Source organism: Capsicum annuum, chromosome 10 (assembly GCF_002878395.1).
Source record: "Capsicum annuum cultivar UCD-10X-F1 chromosome 10, UCD10Xv1.1, whole genome shotgun sequence".
In the NCBI taxonomy this organism is placed as follows: domain Eukaryota; kingdom Viridiplantae; phylum Streptophyta; class Magnoliopsida; order Solanales; family Solanaceae; genus Capsicum; species Capsicum annuum.
In genome coordinates, this window is record NC_061120.1 from 1,542,567 (window position 1) to 1,557,582 (window position 15,016).

Genomic DNA, 15,016 nt, shown 5'->3' on the forward strand with positions numbered 1-15,016 from the left:
TTCGTCATCCTTTTTAGTTGACGTGACACTTTTTGTCAACCTTTTTAGCTAACATGCCATCTTTGACGTGGCCCCATTTTATGTAATAAAGGTGTCACGTATTTTCGTCATCCTTTTTGGTTGACGTGACACTTTTTGTCAATCTTTTTAGCTGACATGACGCCTTTGACGTGGCCCCATTTTATGTAATAAAGGTGTGACGTCTTTTCGTCATCCTTTTTAGTTTACGTAACACTTTTTGTCAATCTTTTTAGCTGATATGACACCTTTGACGTGACCCCATTTTATATAATAAAGTTGTCTATTTTATGTAATAAAGGTGTGACGTCTTTTCGTCATCCTTTTTAGTTGACGTGACACTTTTTGTCAACCTTTTTTAGGTGATGTAGCACATTTGACGTGATCCTGTTTTATGTAATAAAGGTATCACGTCTGCACAAATAATAATTGACACTTATTTGAACATCCCTTAGGTATGGACATATGACATGCCCCATGATTTCTTGCCTTGCACTTATAGCATTACCAAACTTCACAATTATCACACTCATTAAAGCTTTTCTTTTTTTTCTTTGATAGGACTTCTTCTAACTTGTAAAATACTTTTAGTATTGTTAAGAGAAAAAGGTTCGAAATATATCTAAACTCTTGCGAAATTTACTGTAACACTCCTGATTTTTTCGGGGATTCCTCTGATTTTTTCGGGGATTCTATGATTCTCCTTAACTATTTATCATCGTATTTTTGTGGCATATTTTGCCCAGACTGGACCACTGCGTGAATACACGAACACTGAACGTGTCCAGATCTGAAGTGGTCAAACTGGATAAATATCCGCCACATAAATACGATAATAAATAGTTGAGGGGGGCTATAGGACCCCCGCAAAGTTGAGGCCTGTTACAATAAATCTTTTCAAAGTTTAGGTATATTTGTGACTCTTTTCCCTATTATTAAATAAAGTAATCTTTCCATCTTATATGATGATTGAAGGGGAGTCTTAGAGTAATCGGTAAAGTTATTGTCATGTGACCTGAAGATTAGAGTTTAAACCGTGGAAACAACCTCTTGCAGAAATACATGCGATGATATAACGCACTTTTCTTTCACACAAACATAGTATAACGAGCGCAAGTTGAAGTAGCTTTAGATGAAAGGAGAATAAGGGTATTAAGAAAAGATCTTTTTTTTTTTTTGAAGAGTCTAAAAATCGCAATCCCTTTAAAAGACTAAATATCTCCAATTTATATCGTAAAACTTGTATAAAGTTGATCAAGTAGACACACGAGTCCTATATGACATAATACACGTAGGACATCACGTAGAACACGAGTTCGCCACATAGGACGCATGTGTCTACTTGTTCAACTTTATACAAATTTAAGTGTCTACTTCTGCACCCAAAGTTGGAGAGCGTAGATTGCTTTAACTTTTGAAAACCTAGTTACCAAATTTCATAATGATACCTTCAATATAAAGATAAGAAAATCTAGTATAAAGTTGCTTATAACATCATCATATTCTTAGAATTAATATTTCATTTTCTTGAAACTATAACAGTAAAAACCTAAAACGTCAGCTTGATGTACTAAAGCTTCTGCTATATATGGAGTTCAGGAAAAGGCCGAATCGTAAGAGTTTATCGTACGCAATCTCACACTGCATTTCCGTAAGAGGTTGTTTCCACCGCATACCTGTTACTCACATGACAACAACTTTACCAGTTACGTCAAGGTTCCCCTCGACAGGGAAAACCGACTTACCAAGAAATGACTAGTAAGTTTCTAAGTTGCTCGGACTCTCCAAAATGTACTACTTTCGAAGGATCCGACCCGCACCCCATGACATTTTGGAGGAGTCTGAGAAACTTAGGTAAGTTAGACATGACTTTCAAATATTCCTGTGTAACATAACTGGACAAATGCACAATGAAAACCAAGAACAACAAGCAGCTACGACGCGCCAGTCCGAGTAAGTAGAGATCGGTTATATGAATCCTCACCGAGCATGTTGCTTCATTTAAGCCTAGCGGTCAGCTTAACGCGCCTCAAAAGACGAAAAAGTAATTTGATTTGCAGTGCAAGAATCAGGCCTGCTACTAGTAAACTCAGTTGGTATCATATCTATCAGAAACCCGGGCTGTTTCGGCTGTGGTAGTGAACTCTCTCCATTCAACATCAGCACCACAGCTGACATATTCGGTCTGTCTTCCGGACGCTGCTGGACGCATAACAGACTTACATGAATGCACCGCGATATTTCCAACATAGAACTCGAGTCCTCAAATGAGGAGGAATCATCAGCTAACTCGAGGGGTCTCCCTTCGATCCATCCACATTCTCCATGCCTGAAATGGAAACAAAGTATGCATTTGAAGTCTTGCTTGTGAATTAGTCGAACAACAAGAAACAGTAACTTCGTTGAATCTTACGTATCCTATAAGATTGTGATGTTGGTGTGGATGATGGAAGCATCCGTTCTTCTGTCCGGTTACTATCTCCAACAATAGCACGCCAAAGCTGAAGACGTCAGATTTTACTGAAAATAGACCGTAAAGCCCATATTCCGGTGCCATATAGCCACTGCAAATCATTGACAAGTAAGATTACACGACAGATATGGATGCGTAGTTGATGTAATTTTACGGCCTGTTTGAACTTACTAAGTTCCAACGATTCTTTTTGTGTTGTCTCCACACTGATCTCCTTGAAAGGTTCTAGCCAAACCGAAGTCTGAAATCTTTGGATTCAGCTCAGCGTCAAGTAATACGTTACTTGATTTCAGGTCTCGGTGAATAATTCGCAATCTTGAATCCTGGTGAAGGTAGAGAAGACCACGTGCAATTTCGCCAATGATCTGGAAGAATTTCGACCAGCCTAATTGTTTCCGCCTTGTTTGATCTGGCAGTTGAGAGTTAAGTTAGTCCGATTATCTAACTAAAACTCTCACTGATTGCTAACGGGATAGATAAAGGAACTCTTGTGTAAAGATACAAACCAAAAACGAGAGAGTCCAAGCTCCCGTTAGCCATGTATTTGTAGATCAACATCTTTTCTTCATCGTCGATACAACTTCCAATGAGCTTTACAAGATTCCGGTGCTGAAGTTTAGCTATCAGTTTTACTTCATTTTTTAATTCATTCAGTCCTTGTCCAGAACTCTTCGAAAGCCTCTTCACAGCGATTTGCTGTCCATCTTCTGGTGTTCCCTGAAAGTTACGAACCAAATACTGTTTTTACGCAAGGTACAAAATCAGGACATATTCTGTTCTCGATAAATTCTGTGGTCCCTCGGAAAGCACAAGCTGAGCTATCCACAGACACCGGAGATCCAAGACTTAAACGGAGAGAAGTAACTAGCCAAAATCTAGTTTTGACTAGGAAACTCCTACCGATTTCTCAAACCAATGTTTCTCACCGCAAATTATCTGAAAGTAAGCACGATAAGCCGATAACCATCAGTTGAAGCAACCGACAACCACCACCTAACATTACCCGCTTGTAAAGATTACCTTGTAAACAGGTCCAAATCCTCCTTCACCGAGCTGCTTGTTTACTGAGAAATTATCAGTAGCATGAGCTACAGTTGCTAAGTCGAAGAACGGTAGCTCTAGGTCCCCTTTTGGGCCTTCAGTACTGGTGCAATCTTGTCCACCTATACCTGTTATAAATATGGTGGATAAATATCAGTCATAAGCACGCAAACTCCATCGACAGGTTCCTATGAACCAAACAAGCTCACACACAAAAAAAGAATTGCTGCGTGGACTGTGTTTCATTGAAGTACCGTTAACTAAAGACATGTATTGAAGAATGCAGCAATTCGAGGAAACAACATTGAATTAGTCATGTTGCCCACACACCTTTATCCTTCTTCTTCCTCCGAGAAAGATAGTAGCACAAGAAAACCAACACAGAAAGCACGGCCACTGTGATTAGACTAACTGAGAATGCTTTAACCACAAGCCAATGCTTTAACCACAAGCCTTTTAGCTGTTAAAGAAAAAAGCAACTGCTATCAGCAATAAGATAAAGAGTACTAATGGATCGACCCAAGATTTAAGAACGGGATGATCTTTATTTATTTGAACCCGATACAGAAGCACCTTGTCCTGAAGCCTCAATCCGTATATACAAGTCCTGACCACCATTTGGAATCTGCCGAATATCAATCAGATCACCGAACCAAAGGACACATCCAATTTCTTGTCCTCTAATATTTGAGTTTGAGTAAGCCATACACGAACAATTTTTCAAGCATGCTTCCCTGCAATCTTTAATACTCATAGTACCGTCTACCCCAGAGTTGACAGTATCCGGTAATTTCAGGTGAGAAAATTTGATGAATACATCCTTATTCTGGCAGTTCAATGGCTTGCTGAGCATGCATCCTTGAGACCAGTCCTTCAACTTCCACCTTTCCGATGATTTCGGTTTAAAACCTTCCAAGCATTGACAAACAGGGGAGTCACTCATTACACAAACTCCATTCGCACCACAAAGGCTGTAAGTGTCGCAATAATCACGTGGCACTGATGCATATAGCCTCCAGGCTTGATCAGCTTCAACCCACACATATCGCTGTCGGGAAGAACTTGTATCATTCAAGAACAACCTTGAAATGACAGACTTGTTCTTCAGTTGGTATATGTAGTAAACTTCATTTTTGTTAGATATAAAGCTGTAATCGAATACCGGATTCACCCTCAATTCAGGAGCACCACTAGATTTATCTCCAGTCCATGGACCACCGCGGAAGTACTTTCTGGAGCCCTTCCATATAACCGCCTGAGGATACTCATGGAGCTCTATCCCGTTACTTAGTTCTCCGGGGGAGGGGTCATCTGAGTTCCTCCACGAAGAGAGCTGTCTATTAAGACCCGTTCGTAAATCCCAACCAAACTTCATTCCAGGTAACAGTGTATGGAAGGATAATCAAAGCTCTGCCACAGATAAACATCCGAGTTACTGCCCTTCTCGTCTCTTAGGATAAGATTCCCCGAATCTAAAAGCTGTAAAACAGGAGCTTTAGCATTCGTGAATGAACTTGTCGACCAAATATCACCACTAATCCTACTGGTAACCACAACACTGCCCGTGCTGTTAATCGTCAATTCTCCAGTACGATCTCTAATCGGTGTGTTCCTGTTTGCCACCCAAACAACAGTCCTTACAGGGATATTCTTATACCAAATGCCCAAGAATCGATCTTTCGAACTTCCTGGACTAATGAAACCAAGCTCAAACGTTCCCACTTCAGAACTTAAGCTCTCACCATCATTTAGAGATTGAGATTGACGGAGGCTAACGGATCCTGCACATGTTCTCCCTATCGAACAAAGTAAACAAGAGTAATACGGAATAAGCCAAAGAACATCCATACGTTTATAACATTAACTTACAAAATAGTGTCGTTACCAATCCATAAGAAGTTCTCTGTTATTGATCAAAATACACATGTTCATTACTGTACAACACAAGCACCACTGTATATGAGTCAAAGTTGTAACAGGAGAAGCATTGTTCATGATCTTTAAGGAAATGTCAATAGATTCATTCATCTAGCTAAGACGATTTGACGGCTGAGCAAACTTTTTACAATAAAAAGTGTGATCCTTCTCTCATTTTGATGACAAGTGCCAACAAAAGTTTCCATCAACTCAAATGCAAATTAGAAACTGACAGCTTATCGTTCTGTTCAATCAGCAATTTTCACTTGTCAAAGTAGGCAAATATCGCTGTCGAGGTAGCAATAATACATTGTCTAGTTATCCTAGGTTTGGTTAAAACACAAAAGTTGCAGTAAACATCAAGAAAAGGAGAAGAATACAAAAGTTGCAGTAAACATCATTTGATTACTGAAAACAACAACGACGTACGCAGTATAATCCAACAAAATGGGGTCTGGCCGAGAGGGTAGAGTGTATGCGGACTTTACCTCTACCACCGAGGTAGACAGGTTGTTTCCGATACACCCTTGGCTCAAGGAAAAGTAGCCCAAAGCAGTCACAAGAAGTATCAGATAATAACAAAACAACAGATAGTATCAGCACAACACAGTAACTAAAAAAGGGAAGCCTGACGCACCAAAGCTCCCTCTAACCGCGGGGTCTGAGGAAGGACCGGACCATAAATGTTACACTCTCGATCACATGGCAGCAACTTTACTAGTTACTCCAAAGCTTCCAAGGCTCCCTTCAAACAGCACAGTAACTAACAAAATAAAATGATAAAAGTACATAAAGAAAACCAACAAAAGTGTCTTTCCTCAATGGATGCACCTTTCTATATATATATATATATTATCAATGTGTAAGCATAACAAAAGATAAAGAGTCACAATCTTTAAGATCCTTTTACATTAGAGAAAGTACAAGAGTGACCAAAAAGGAAAGTTACAATGAAAAGTCAAACTGAGACTCCTCCATTAACTCAGGACTCAATCTAAACATCAACACACAAAACTACTTCTGATTAAGAGCTCCATCACCATCAAAATCAGCTTCTTTAACCATATACCTAAGATCATCATCACTCAAATCTTGAAGTCCCAACAAAGCTGAATTCTTCGGCAAACTCTCAAATGTAATGACCCCTTTATTCCTATCCATTAATAACTCAAACCCTTTGCATAACTCATCAATCAAACCAACCCCACCTAGTTTTTCAGCCATAAGTGGCAACAAATCATTGAAGTTGGATTTTCTTGAAGTTGTAGTAGTATCCACTGAAGGAAGTTGAATTGTGTTTGATGAAGAAAAGGGGTTGTGGAGTTTTATATATATAGGAGAAGTTTGGAAGGTAGAGAGGAAAAATCCATGGGAATACCAGCTATGGTACAGACTTGATGGTTGAGGAAGAAAAATTGCCACAAATTTCTATGATGGTCATTGTCACACCAAGGGTATATTTGTCCTTTTGAAATTATATTCAAATCATGCAAATCTCCGATTTGACATGTAGGATGTGTGTATTTCACAGACTTGATGGTTGAGGAAGAAAAATTGCCACAAATTTCTATGATGGTCATTGTCACACCAAGGGTATATTTGTCCTTTTGAAATTATATTCAAATCATGCAAATCTCCGATTTGACATGTAGGATGTGTGTATTTCACACGATTTGTCACGTGGAATGCATGTGTTTATTTGTTCAACGTTATGATAGTTTAAGTGTCTCTTTATATACATCTAAAGTTGGAAGACGTAAATGCATTTGACATGCAATATTTGTCATGTGGAACGAGTGTATCGACTTGTTCTAACTTGATTATTGTTTAAGCATATACTTACGCTCATCTAAAATTAGACAGCGTAAATGCCGACTAAGGTCAAACTAAATTGCGTATTTATATATTATGATGGTCTTGTCACACCAAGGGTATATTTGTCCTTCCGAAATCATATTCAAATCATGCAAATCTCCGTTTTGACACGTAGGACGTGTGCGCATTTCACGCGATTTGCCACGTGGAATGCATGTGTCAACTTGTTCAACTTTAAGATAGTTTAGGTGTCTCTTTTTTTATACATTCAAAGTTGGAGGGCGTAAATGCATTTGACATGCAATATGCATGCATGTGTTTCACGTGATTTATCATGTGGAACGAGTGTGTCTACTTGTTCTAACTTGATTATAGTTTAAGCTTATACTTACACATATTTGCAGTAAGAGTGTTCAATTCCACTTTCTTGAATATATAACAGTAATTGGACAATGCACAATGAAAAACCAAGAACAATAGTGGTAGATAAATGGAGATGTAATTAGAATTTGGAATACACCAGCTGGACAAACCCCAGTAACAACAACGACGCCTCAGCGGCAAACAAGTTGAGATCGGTTATATGAATCTCTACTGCATCGTTTAAGCTCAACTCATGTCATCATCGTGAGCATATACAGTAAAAGAGAAGAAAACATGTTGTAATAACGTTAGAAGTTTTCTAACGAGCTCCAAACGAGGAAAATGTAATCTCATTCGCAGTGCAGGAGTCATACTCAGACCGTAAAGTAGTAATAATTTCAGATGGTATCACGTCTCTCAGGAAACCGGGTTGTTTTGGCTGTGGGAGTGTACTCTCTCCATTCAACATCAGAACCACCGCTGACATGTTTGGTCTGTCGTCAGGACTCTGCTGGATGCATAACAGACTTACATGAATGCACCGCGATATTTCCAACATAGAGCTTGAGTCCTCTAATGAGGAATCAACTAACGCGAGGGGTGTTCCTTCTGTCCACATTCTCCATGCCTGAAAAGGGAATAAAGGAAAAAACATACGTATCTAGATTCTCGACTAATGAATTATACAAAGAAAGAAGAAACCGGAACTTCTTTAAATCTTACGTATTCTATAAGACCGTGATGATTATGTGGATGAAGGAAGCATCTGTTCTTCTTTCCGCTTATTATTTCCAGCAACAGCAAACCGAAACTGAAGACATCAGATTTTACTGAAAATAGACCATAGAGTGCGTATTCCGGAGCCATATAGCCACTGTGAATGAGCAGCTAACAAAATTACATGACAGATATGGATGTGTCGCGGATGTAATTTAGTGGCCTATTTAAACTTACAAAGTTCCAACGACCCTTTCTGTGCTGTCTCCGCACTGATCTCCTTGAAAGGTTCTAGCCAAACCAAAGTCTGAAATCTTCGGATTCAGCTCAGCATCAAGTAATACGTTACTTGCTTTTAGATCGCGGTGAATAATTCGCAATCTTGAATCCTGGTGAAGGTAGAGAAGACCACGTGCAATTCCATCGATGATCTGGAAGAATTTCGACCAGCCACATTGTTTCCACCTTGTTTGATCTGGCAGTTCAGATTTAAGTTAGTCCGATTATCTAACTAAAACTCTCCTTGATTGCTAACGGTATAGATAAAGGAACTCTTCTGTAAAGATACAAACCAAAAACAAAAGAATCCAAGCTCCCATTAGCCATGTATTCGTAGATCAACATCTTCTCGTCACCATCAATACAACTACCAACGAGCTTTACGAGATTTCGGTGCTGAAGTTTTGCTATCAGCTTTACTTCATTTTTGAATTCATTCAATCCTTGTCCAGAACTCTTGGAAAGCCTCTTCACAGCGATTTCCTGTCCATCTGCTAGTGTTCCCTGAAAGTTCCCAACCAAAGAAAGCTCATCGGCAAGGTCCAAAATCAGGTTATATAAGAAAGTCGACGATAACAACATACCCAGTATAGTCCCAAAAAGTAGGGTCTGGGAAGGTAGATTCTACGCGGACCTTACCCCTACGTCAGATGTAGAGAGGTTGTTCCCGATAGACCTCAGCAGTCCCGAGCAAGAAGTAACAGAAGTATAAGATACAATAGATAGTAAAAGAACAATATGATAATTGAGGTACAAAGAACAACAGATAGTAACAGAAATTGAAGGACAAGAAAAACACGGCCAATACCGCCACTACTAATTTGAACGGATAGCAAGACAACGTCCTGCTTCCTACTAACCTTCTACCCTAATATGTGTCCTCCACACCCTCCTATAAGAAAGTCAAATGCAACAAAAATGTTGGAAAGACAAGAAAGAACTATACAGATACCAGAGCTCCAAACTTAAAAAGAGAACTAACTAGCCCAAATTATGTTCGACTAGGAAATCCCGACTAATTTCTCAATTCAATGTCTCACATATACCGACTCCCAATCCCTTATTCTCCATATAAAAGAGGAGAGGCAAAAGAGCGAGAGAACAAGAAACACTGCATCAAAGTAAGACTCCAAAACAGAAGTTCAGGCCCTAATGCTGCTGACCAGAAGCCTCGAGTTTGGAGGTTTACCTTGTAAACAGGTCCAAACCCTCCTTCACCAAGTTTATTGTTTAACGAAAAGTTATCAGTAGCATTAGCCATTGTTGCCAAGTCAAAAAATGGTAGGTCTAGGTCTTCTTTTGGTTCTTCACGGGTCCACTCATCTTGTCCGGTTATCCCTGTTAAAACGGTGGTTGGTAAAATATCATTCAAATTAGTTGGAATAGATCTGACGTAGAAATATTAAGAAAGAAGCATGTAGTTCCATCACTAATGTTCTACCGTAAACCAGCTTGTTATTAAAGAAACACGGTACTGAATTAGCTCTACCGCACACACCTCTAACCTTCGTCTTCCTCCGAGAAAGATAGTAGCAGAAGAGAACCAACCCAAAAAGCACAGCCACGGTGATTAGACTATATAAGACTGCATTAACCACACGCCTTCCGGCTGTTAAAGAGAAAAATAAGTTAGAATAATGGAGTAGCAGATTGACACAAGATCTACGAAAGGAAATTGGAAAAGATTTTATTAACAATATAGACCTTGTTTTGACGCCTCAATCCGTATATAGAGACCCTGGCCACCATTTGAAACCTGCCGAATATCAATCAGATCATTGAACCAAAGGACACATCCACTTCCTCGTCCTCTAATATCTGAGTTTGAGTAAGCCATACATGAACAATTTTTGAAGCATGCTTCCCTGCATTCTTGAAGATTCATAGTATCACTTACCCAAGATTTGGTAGTATCTGGTAGTTTCAGCTCGGAAAATTTAACAAAGACTTCCTTATTCTGACAGCTAAATGGCTTGCTAAGAATGCATCCCTCCGACCAGTCCATCGAGTTCCAGCTATCTGGTGATTTTGGTTTAAAACCATCCAAGCATTGACACATAGGTGAGTCGGTGATTACGCAAACTGTATTTGCACCACAAAGACCATAAGTATCACAATAATCATGTGGCACTGATGAATAGAGCATCCAGGCTAGACTAGCTTCCACCCACACATACCGTTGCCGAGAAGAAGCTGTATCGTTCAAGATCAACCTTGAAAAGACTGACTTGTTCTTGAGCTGGTAGGTGTAGTAAACTTCATCTTTGTTAGAGATGAAGCTGTAATCATATATCGGGTTCACCTTTAAATCAGGAGCACCACTAAATCGCTCTCCATTCCATGGACCGCCACGGAAGTACTTCCTGGAGCCCTTCCAAACAACTGCCTCGGGAAATTCATGAAGCTCTATCCCATTACTTAGTTCTCCAGGGGCAGGGTCATCTGAGTTCCTCCACGAAGAGAGCTGTCTGCTAAGACCCGTTCGTAAATCCCATCCAAGCTTCATTCCAGGTAACAGTGTATCAGAAGGATAATCAAAGCTCTGCCACAGATAAACATCCGAGTTACTACCCTTCTCGTCTCTTAGGATAAGATTCCCTGAATCTAAAAGCTGTAAAACAGGAGCTTTAGCATCCTTGAATGAATTTGTTGACCAAATAACTCCACTAGTCCTACTGGTAACCACGATACTACCTGTGCTGTTTATCAGGAATACTCCAGTACGATCTTTAATAGGGGTTTTCCTGTTTGCCACCCAAACGACAGTTCTGACGGGAATATTCTTGTACCATATGCCCAAGTACCGATGTGTTGAACTGCCTGGACTGAAGAAACCAAGTTCAAATGTTCCCCCTTCAGAAACTAAGCTCTCACCATCACTTAGAAATTGAGATTGACCGATACTATGTGACATTGCACATATTCTCCCCAGTAAACCGAGTAAATAAGCACAATAGGAAATAAACCAAAGAACTTTCATAGGTCTGGAATGTCAGCTTACAAGAATAGTGATTAATAAAGTCTATTCCCAATCAAAATACACAAATTCAAATAGTAACAGAATTGTTAATGATTACTCAATGAAAGTAATTGATGCATTCTTGTAACTAAGACTATTCAAAGGCTGAGAAAACTTGTAGGAATTATCAGTGTATGACTTATAAGGATTTTATCATAAAACTTGTGGTCCTTTTCTCATCTTGGTGAGAGAATAGCCACAAGATTTTGCAGTTTTGTTCTTGACCGGCATGTCTATTAGTCCGTCAACGCAACGAGTTTTTCACTAGAACCTCACATTTCCACAACTTTAGTCTTTGTCTTTACCTCCATGGATAGTGACTAATGAGATATTGACCCATTGACTCTAACCTCATTCCAATTCTACCTATATTCCACAAGCTGAGAAATAATTGTCATTGACTCGAAATACATATAATTGCTCATAAGAGAAAGAAGCACCGAAACTCGAAATAAAGAGAGATTTTGAGCTGTACATTGCACAATACCAACAACAACTACGCCTCAACCCAAACAAGTTAGGGTTGGCTGTATGAATCCCCGGTTCTTCATTTAAGCTCATTTCATATCCTCATCATGCGTATTGCCACAAAATTCTAAAAAGGTTTCAGCTTAGAACTAAAATCCTTTACACAACTCGCGTAACTCTGTCCACCAGCATCAGCACCAAGGGTAACTCTATCCATCAAGGCTAGGACAGATGTGATTTCGACCTCATGGTTCTCGACCACTTCATTGACCACTGGGCCACACCCTTGGGTGCACACAACTGGCCTATCAAATCATCCCCACCTAATTACTCAAGCCATAAGAGGCAACAACTACTTGAATATGATTAAATTATTAGGAAAAATGAAAAAAGTACTCATTGGTTGAGACAAATAGACAATAGGGAGAACTGATAAAACAAGAAGTTTCTCCATTAATACCACTTTCTATAATTGTTTTTGCAATGTATTACACATGTTTTCATTAGAGGCAAGTATAAAAGACAACAAGTTACAATCTTTAGAACTAAATAGGCAATGTTAGAACAAAAAGTCAAGAATCTACAAACTCCTGATGAAGAGCTTCATCCAACATAAACTGAGACTCCTCCATTAACTAAGGACTCAATCTAAACATCAACACACAAAACTCCATCTGATTAAGAGCTCCATCACAATCAAAATCACCTTCTTTAACCATACACCTAAGATCATCATCACTCAAATCTTGAAGTCCCAACAAAGCTGAATTCTTCTTCAGACTCTCAAATGTACAACAACAACAACAAACCCAGTGTATTCCCACCTAGCGGGGTCTGGGGAAGGTAAAATGTACGCTATCCATACCACTACCTCCGAAGAAGTAGAGAGGTTATTTCCGATAGACCCCCAGCTCAGTACAGACTCTCAAATGTAAAAACCCCTGTATTCCTATCAATCAATAACCGTGGTGTCCAGGCCAACCTGCGCGCACCTCGACTAGTTCCACGAAATACCTGTCACCTCCCACCAGCAACAAGTATCATCCCCACCTATTTTTTAAAAAATAATTGTGATGTCAAGGCCAACTTCCACGCACCTCGACTAGTTCCACGATATACCTGCCACCTCCCACCAGCAACAAGTATCATCCCCACCTAATTTCTCAGCCATAAAAGGCAACAAATAGTTGAATATGATCTCAATAACTTGGAAAACTGGAAAAGTACTCATTGGTAGAGACACTAGACAGAACTGAATAAACAAGTTGTTTCTCCATTCATACAACTTTCTGTATATGTTTTTGCAATGTATTACATGTTTAGTACTATTAAAGACAAAAGTTGACAAAAGTTACAATGAAAAGTCACAATCTTTCATAGGAAGTACAAGGGTAAAAAGGGAAAGTTACAATGTAAAGTCAGAATCTTGATGAAGAGCTTCATCTAACAAAAACTGAGATTCCTCCATTAACTCAGGACTCAATCTAAACATCAACACACAAAACTCCATCTGATTAAGAGCTCCATCACCATCAAAATCACCTTCTTTAACCATACACCTAAGATCATCATCACTCAAATCTTGAAGTCCCAACAAAGCTGAATTCTTCTTCAGACTCTCAAATGTGATAACCCCTTTATTCCTATCCATTAATAACTCAAACCCTTTACATAACTCATCAATCAAACCAACCCCACCTAGTTTTTCAGCCATAAAAGGCAATAAATCATTGAAATTTGACTTTCTTGAATCCATTGGAAAAGTGAAAAGTGGATAAATAAATCAAGAATTGAGTGATTTTGAGAAAAAGGGGTGGTGGAGAATAATATATAGGAGAGATTTGGATGGTATAGAGGAGTTTCTTGGAACTTGGAAGGGGAAAAAACTATAGGAAGACAACTATGAAACAGTAAGCTTAACGCGAAATGAAGAAATTGCCTTCTAGTTTCCATTTTTGGTCCTTTCCCTTGTAGGGGTATTTTGGTCATTTTGAAAGTTCTATGAAAATAGATTTTTTTTTTTTTATTTAATCATTCAGCATGTGAAACTCACTTTGACCATAAATTTAGAAAATATAATGATACATATCATCGTAATAGCGTTTGTTAAGGTGTTGTGTAATGTGGTTTCTGACGAGAATCTGGTGTTGTGTGGTCTAGAGATCATGTGTTTCGTGGTATAGTGTTTGATGTTTTTGTGGTTAGATCATGATAGTAGAGGAACATAGTAGTTCCTTGTAGGGGTATTTTCATCATTTTGAAAGTTTTATGAAAATATTTTTTTTAAAATTTAATCGTTCTGTATGTGAAACTCACTTGACGATGAATTTAGAAAATGTAACGATACATCTCATCGTTATAGCATTGGTTAGGGTGTTAGTGCCTGATAAAGTTTTTTCAAGTAGTGGCGGAGTCAGGATTTTCACCAAAGGAGTTCACAAGTGAACATATGAACTAACCAAAAGGAGGGTTTGACATCTACTATATATACATAAAAAATAATTTTAACCATATATATATATAGTGTAATTTTTCGTCGAAGGGGGTTCATTTCAAGTGTAGCTCCGCCCCTGTTTTCAAGGACGAGAGTTGTTAAAATCTCAGGCTAGAGTGGTTTCTAACGAAAATCTGGTGTTGTGTGGTCTAGAGATCGTTTGTGTCTCGTGGTGTAGTGTTTGATGGTTTTACGGTTAGATCATAATAGTTGAGGAACATAATAGTTCCTTATAGGGGTATTTTCGTCACTTTTGAAAGTTTTATGAAAATAGAATTTATTTTTTTTTAATTTAATCATTCTATGTGAAACTTATTTGAAGGTGAATTTAGAAAATGTAACGATACATTTCGTCGTTATAGCGTTGATTAAGAGTGTAAGTGTCTGGTAGAGTTTTTTCAAGGATGAGAGT

At 38.8% G+C, this 15,016-nt stretch overlaps 2 protein-coding genes and 2 pseudogenes across 2 annotated transcripts; all 4 read right to left on the minus strand.

Moving 5' to 3' along the window:
- Nucleotides 1–1,526: 1,526 nt before the first annotated feature.
- On the minus strand, nt 1,527–12,899 carry LOC107844086. The gene is given in 17 exon segments (XM_047398299.1): nt 1,527–2,325; nt 2,327–2,347; nt 2,432–2,582; nt 2,663–2,900; nt 2,998–3,208; nt 3,512–3,660; nt 3,863–3,992; nt 4,098–4,901; nt 4,958–5,328; nt 6,490–6,726; nt 7,949–8,255; nt 8,351–8,501; nt 8,582–8,819; nt 8,917–9,127; nt 9,813–9,961; nt 10,122–10,232; nt 10,328–12,899. Coding segments are annotated over 17 exon segments (5,043 nt in total). The 5' UTR covers nt 11,604–12,899; the 3' UTR covers nt 1,527–2,037.
- LOC124888090 lies at nt 3,626–6,110 on the minus strand (annotated as a pseudogene).
- On the minus strand, nt 6,263–6,941 carry LOC107845479 (annotated as a pseudogene).
- Nucleotides 12,900–13,363: 464 nt separating the features above from the next.
- On the minus strand, nt 13,364–14,172 carry LOC107845478 (calcium-binding protein KRP1). Its single transcript, XM_016689831.2, is given in 2 exon segments — nt 13,364–14,010; nt 14,164–14,172. Coding segments are annotated over 2 exon segments (504 nt in total). The 3' UTR covers nt 13,364–13,515.
- Between the last annotated feature and the right edge of the window lie 844 nt (nt 14,173–15,016).